This window comes from Chiloscyllium plagiosum, chromosome 11 (assembly GCF_004010195.1).
Source record: "Chiloscyllium plagiosum isolate BGI_BamShark_2017 chromosome 11, ASM401019v2, whole genome shotgun sequence".
In the NCBI taxonomy this organism is placed as follows: domain Eukaryota; kingdom Metazoa; phylum Chordata; class Chondrichthyes; order Orectolobiformes; family Hemiscylliidae; genus Chiloscyllium; species Chiloscyllium plagiosum.
The window spans coordinates 17,747,363-17,753,872 of record NC_057720.1 but is presented as its reverse complement, the minus strand read 5'-3'; the positions used below and the strand labels follow the sequence as shown (position 1 = coordinate 17,753,872).

The following is a 6,510-nucleotide window of genomic DNA, read 5'->3' as shown; positions in this document are numbered from 1 at the left end:
GCGTTTTTACAGGGGGCAGGATGGGAGGAGGTGTAGTCCAGGTAGCTGTGGGAGTCGGTCGGTTTGTAGTAGATGTCCGTGTTGATTCGGTCGCCTGAGATAGAAATAGAAAGGTCGAGGAAGGGGAGCGAGGAATCTGAGACTGTCCGAGTGAATTTGAGGTCGGGGTGGAAGGTGTTGGTGAAGTGGATGAACTGTTCAACTTCCTCGTGCCGCCTCGTGCTCCCACACACAAGTGATTTCAACATGTATTTGTTTTGATTTCTGATTAACAATCTGAATGTTGCCTGTAGACAAAGCCCAGGTTTTTAGTATCCATCCCTCAATATGAATGCTAATGTATTGCTTGCTAGCCATCCTCAAGCCTTTTTATTTAGAGAATAGAAAATTTGTTGCACGATTGGCTGAGAAATTATCAAAAAGAAAACAATGTCTGCCACAGCTTTTCTAAAGACATTGAGTTAATTTCAGGAAATGCTCAAAGCCTTCTAAAATTTCACCCAAGTAGTCGTTATTCATTCGTGAATTGTGATAATGTTACAGCGAGATATACCTCTGTGCTCCTCTAGTACCACGTGCATACTTGGCAAGTGACATGCATGCCACATGAGTGTGGAGTATTGATTCTCCAACAAGAGGATCTAACACCCCTCTGCTTGTCAATAGAAGTGTCATTACCATCGTCTAATTCTCCCACCATTAAGATCAGGCGTAGCAATGGTACAAAATGAAAGGGGAATTTCACCATTGGCTGGGCACCATTTATTCCCCAACCCCAGTTGAGAAGGTGGTGGTGAGCTGAGTTTTTGAACTGTTGCAGTCGACTTAGTGTAGGTGCAACCACAATACTGTTAGGGAGGGACTTCCAGGATTTTGACCGAGCGACATCGAAGGAATGGTGACATATTTCCAAGTCTGAATGGTGAGTAACTTTGAGAGGAATTTGCAAGAGGCACCATTCCCACACATCAGCTTCCCTTGTCCTACATGATAATGGCAATGGGTTTGGAAGATCAGTCTAAGGAGCCTTGGTGAATTTCTTGGTGTATCTTGTTGACAGTGCACACTACTGCTAACGAATGTTGATGGTGGACAGGGTGAATGTTTGTGCCATTCAAACGGGCTGCTTCATCCTGGATGGTGTCAAGCTTCTTGAGTGTTACTTGAGCTACACTCGGCTGCAGGTGGGGAGTATTCCAACACACTCCTTACTTGAACCTTTTTAAATATAGATATACATGCAGTTCTTGAGTTGCAAACATATTCTGTTATTGAGTCTGCATGTTAGTTTGTACACAAATTGGAACGTATTGTAAGGTAATATAAAATAGCCACTCAAGTATGAGAAAATGCTTATATTTTGGATCTTTAAATTATACTCCTGTATGGGATTGCATTCATAAGTCAGGCATTTTTAAATCAGGGACCCCTTTTGCTGGGGTATGAAATTAAAGTTGATGTCAATATGAAGTGGGAACCCTGAGTTTTCACACAGCCACTAGTTCAGGTGTTGGTCAACTTGTGCCCAAACCATTGTCAACATTAAAATGAAATAATGTGGATTATTTTGAAATCTGGGCCGTTTCCAGTCAGTGGCTCCATTCCATAATGTGTTATTGATCTATCATTGAGTCATTGGAGGAGTAATACTTACAATATTTCTAAAAAATGGTCAGGGATAAAGCAATTGTGGAGTCGTTTCTGTGTGTGCTTGCCTTCTTCAAACTTAATGCCTGTGTTTTTCTTGGTAGCTTCCAGTTCTAAGTGTTAATAAAAAGCAGCAACAAATGGCTTTAGAAAAACTGGAAGGAGTAATTGAGCGATGTGTAAGTAGTGGCACTTTTTATGATCCTTTCATTATGTTATGATTCATATTTGATACAAGAACTTTATTTATACAGCAATTAATGTAGACATTTCATCTTAGCAAACACTTGGGACAAAATTTTGAATCAGGAAATTTCCCACCTTGCCAGAATAAGATTGGTTTAAAAAAAGTAACATGAATTTTCACTTCTGGAGGTGCAACTGAGGGTTGAAGTTGAGTTTGCCGATCCTGGAAGCAGATGTAGTGGCCATGGGATTGGGTGTATGCCAAAGGAAGCAAGTTAGGAGGTCTGCTTTTGTTTTCTACAGCACAGCAGTTGTTTCAAAATCAGATTGCAAAAAAATCCAGCCCTTTGATAATTAGACAAATGATAAAAATATTATTTAATTTTTCCTGTAAATTACTATTTGATCTTATTATGAAATGTTAATATTTGCAAATGTAACTTTTGAAAAAGGTCTGACATTTGAAACTGAATTACAGGAATTCTTTTTCTTTGGGTAATAGAAGCTGATCCATTATAGTCATTGACTACACAGAACTGTATGGAGGAAATCTAATTATTTTGATATTATTGTTCCTGGCTTCAAACCTAGTTTCTAGGAATAAATGTAGACCAGTAATGAATAATATGAGCAGTTTTTGGGCCCATATTCTAAAGAGGGATGTGCTAGCATTGGAGGGAGTCCAGAGGATGTTTACAAGAATGATTCCAGGATGAAGGGTCTGTCATATGCGGAATGGTTGAGGGCTCTGGGTCTGTACCCACTGGAGTTTAGAAGGATGAGGAGCTGTCATTAAAACATATGAAAACTGAGAGGCTTGGATAGAGTGGATATGGAGAAGATCTTTCCTCCGGTAGGAGAATTTAGGACCTGAGGGCACAGTCACCGAATGAAGGGACAATCTCATGGAATACAGGGAGAACTAGCCATTTGGATACAGAACAGGCTGAAAGGTATAGGACAGAGGATGGTAGTGGAGGGTTGTTTTTCAGACTGGAGGCCTGTGACCAGTGGAGTGCCACAAGGATCGGTGCTGGGTCCTCTACTTTTTGTCATTTACATAAATGATTTGGATGCGAACATAAGAGGTACAGTTAGTAAGTTTGCAGATGACACCAAAATTGGAGGTGTAGTGGACAGCGAAGAGGGTTACCTCAGATTACAACAGGATCTGGACCAGATGGGCCAATGGGCTGAGAAGTGGCAGATGGAGTTTAATTCAGATAAATGCGAGGTGCTGCATTTTGGGAAAGCAAATCTTAGCAGGACTTATACAAGATGTTGTGAAACTTGAAAGAGTTCAGAAAAGATTTACAAGGTTGTTGCCAGGGTTAGAGGATCTGAGCTACAGGGATAGGCTGAACAGGCTGGGGCTGTTTTCCCTGGAGCGTCGGAGGCTGAGGGGTGACCTTATAGAGTTTACAAAATTATGAGGGGCATGGATAGGATAAATAGGCAAAGTCTTTTCCCTGGGGTGCGGGAATCCAGAACTAGAGGGCATAGGTTTAGGGTGAGAGGGGAAAGATATAAAAGAGACCTTTGGGGCAACTTTTTCACGCAGAGGGTGGTACGTGTATGGAATGAGTTGCCAGAGGATTTGGTGGAGGCTGGTACAATTGCAACATTTAAGAGGCACTTGGATGGGTATATGAATAGGAAGGATTTGGAGGGATGTGGGTCGGGTGCTGGCAGGTGGGACTAGATTGGGTTGGGATATCTGGTCGGCATGGACTGGTTGGACTGAAGGGTCTGTTTCCATGCTGTACATCTCTATGACTCTAATTGAGATGAGGAGGAATTTCTTCAGACAGAGGGTGGTTAATCTGTGGAATCCATTGCCGCAGAAAGCTATGGAGGCCAAGTCATTGATCAGTCCTTATTGGTCAGGGGATCAAAGGTTACAAGGAAAATGCAGGAGAATGGGGCTGAGAAACACATTAGTCATGACTGAATTTCTATTCTGCTCCTTTTTTTTAATTCATTCATGGGATGAGGGTGTCACTGGCTAGGCCGGCATTTATTGCCCATCCCAGAGACCAGTTAAGTGTCAACCACATTGCTGTAAGTCTGAAGTCACATGTAATTCAAACCAAGTAAGAATGGAAATTTTATTTCCTAAAGGACATTAGTGAACCAGAAGAGTTTTTCTAACAATAAACAATAATTTCATGGTCATCATTAGATTCTTAATTCCAGATTTTAATTGAATACAAATTCTACCATCTGCCAGAACATTACCCAAGTTACTGCATTTACAGTCCTTTGTATCGTTGGAGTGTAGTTGACCATTATTATGTTTGCAGACCTTTTATTTTAGGTAATACCAGTTAAAAGTTTTGGAAATTGCTTTGCACTTTATGTGGATTAAAAATGTTATCTTGCTTATTTTAGCGTGGTCTACCTGAAAAGGAATTTAAAGAAGAAGATCACATCATTTTTCAGTCAGCATCCTGTCAATGCCTGGAAGAAGGGCAAGCAACTAGACTTTTGGAAATTCTACAAGATGAGAAAAACAAGGTTCTACTGTACTTTTTTTAACATGTCTAATCTGTCTTGATAAATATACCATTAATTTATCTTGCATCTGTCAAAAAGTAACTGGGTGAACAATGTGGACAGACATCTTACTTTGAAGCTTTACACTTCTAAATCAAGTATTCTCACACAGTGTCAATAACTCAGAAGCAACAAACTATTCAGAATATCAAAATGTTTAATTATGACACATAATTCTTCTATTACCTATTATAGACTATTTTTGTTTTGGGATTATATATTGAAGTACAGCACTTTCTTAATGGAGAGGTCCTTGAGATAGCAATTGATAACTGTGCAGTTAATTTGTATTTTAATGATATTGCTCAGTTTAACTTCTCTACAAAGCAATGCCTCCAATGTAAAGATTCCTCATAACTACACTGATACTACAACAAACAATATATTCAAGAAAACATTGAATGTGACTCTCATGCACAACCTAATGATTTTGATTTGAAAATGAAGCATACAACCTTTTAATCACACTTATGACAAATGAACCCTTGAACCTGCTCCACCAATTAATAAGATTTCAAATTGCACATTCCCATCTATCCTAAAAAGAATCTGTCCATCTTGGCCCTAAAAATATTCAAAAATCTTTTCTGAGGCAGAGTTCCAATGTCTCTCAACCCTCTGAGAGAAAAATACTCTCATTATCTCTGTCCCCCTAACTGTGACCCCTAATTTTAAAACAATGTCCCTCATTTCTGGACTGATCCAAACAAGGAAAGATCTACGTTGTGAAGACACTAAAGATTTAATACACTTCAATCAAGTCCCCTTGCTCTTCCAAATTCAAGTGGAAACAAGCCTAGCCTGTCTAACCTTTCCTCATAAGTCAACCCACTCATTCCATGCATCAATCTAATAAACCTTCCCTGAACTGTCTCTGAAGTATTTGTATCTTTCCTTTATATGGAGACCAAGACTGCACAGCATTTAAGATGTGGCCACACCAATACCCTGTAAATGACTGAAAAATGACATCCATACTTTCATGTTATCTTCCTCTTGCAATAGTGGATAATATCCCATTAACCTTGTTGATCATGCATTAACCTTGTGTGACTTGTGCACAAGAACATCTAAATGCAGCTTTTTAAAATTCACTCATGGGACATGGGTGTCACGAGCTGAACCTGTCCCTTGACAAGGTGATGATGATCTGCCTTCTTGAAGTGCTGCAATCCATTTGGTGAAAGTATACCCACAATACACTAGGAAGGGAGTTCCAGGATTTTGATCCGACCACACTGAAGGATCGGTGATATATTTGCAAGTTTGGATACTGAGTGTTTTGGAGGTGATTTATCTGCTGCCCTTGTTCTTCTTAATGGAAATGGTCATGGGTTTGGAAGGTTCTATCTTAGGAACCTGTTGAATTTCTGCAGTGCATCTTATAGATACTACTGCTACTGAGCATCTATGGTGGATTGAATGTTTGCGGGTATGGTTTCCAATCAAGCATGTTGCGTTGATACTGAATGGTGTCAAGCTTCTTGAGTGTTGTTAAAGCTGCACCTCACCCAGGTAAGTGGGGAGTAATCCATCATACCCCTGACTTGTGCCCAATAGATGATGGACAGGTGGAGTCAGATGTGAGTCACTCACTGAAGGATTCCTATCCCCTAACCTGCTCTGGTAGCCCCAATACCTATATGAACATAGAACATAGAACAATACAGCACAGAACAGGCCCTTCGGCCCATGATGTTGTGCCGAACATTTGTCCTAGCTTAAGCACCTATCCATGTACCTATCCAATTGCCGCTTAAAGGTCACCAATGATGCTGACTCTGCCACTCCCACAGGTAGCGCATTCCATGCCCCCACTACTCTCTGGGTAAAGAACCTACCCCTGACATACCCCCATACCTTCCACCCTTCACCTTAAATTTATGTCCCCTTGTAACACTCTGTTGTACCCAGGGAAAAAGTCTCTGACTGTCTACTCTATCTATTCCCCTGATCATCTTATAAACCTCTATCAAGTCACCCCTCATCCTTCGCCGTTCCAACGAGAAAAGGCCTAGCACTCTCAACCTATCCTCGTACGACCTATTCTCCATTCCAGGCAACATCCTGGTAAATCTCCTCTGCACCCTCTCCAAAGCTTCCACACCTTTCCTAAAGTGA

At 40.6% G+C, this 6,510-nt stretch overlaps 1 protein-coding gene across 3 annotated transcripts in view; it reads left to right on the top strand.

Annotated features, from left to right (window-relative positions):
* The window catches only part of glmna (glomulin, FKBP associated protein a), a 61,146-nt gene that overhangs the window by 7,386 nt on the left and 47,250 nt on the right, over nt 1–6,510 (top strand). For all 3 annotated transcript variants that reach the window (XM_043698788.1, XM_043698789.1, XM_043698790.1), the window contains exons 2-3: nt 1,752–1,826; nt 4,225–4,350. In XM_043698788.1, the coding sequence (XP_043554723.1) occupies nt 1,788–1,826; nt 4,225–4,350 (165 nt within the window). In that variant the 5' untranslated portion in view covers nt 1,752–1,787. The remainder of the gene's footprint in view (nt 1–1,751; nt 1,827–4,224; nt 4,351–6,510) is intronic.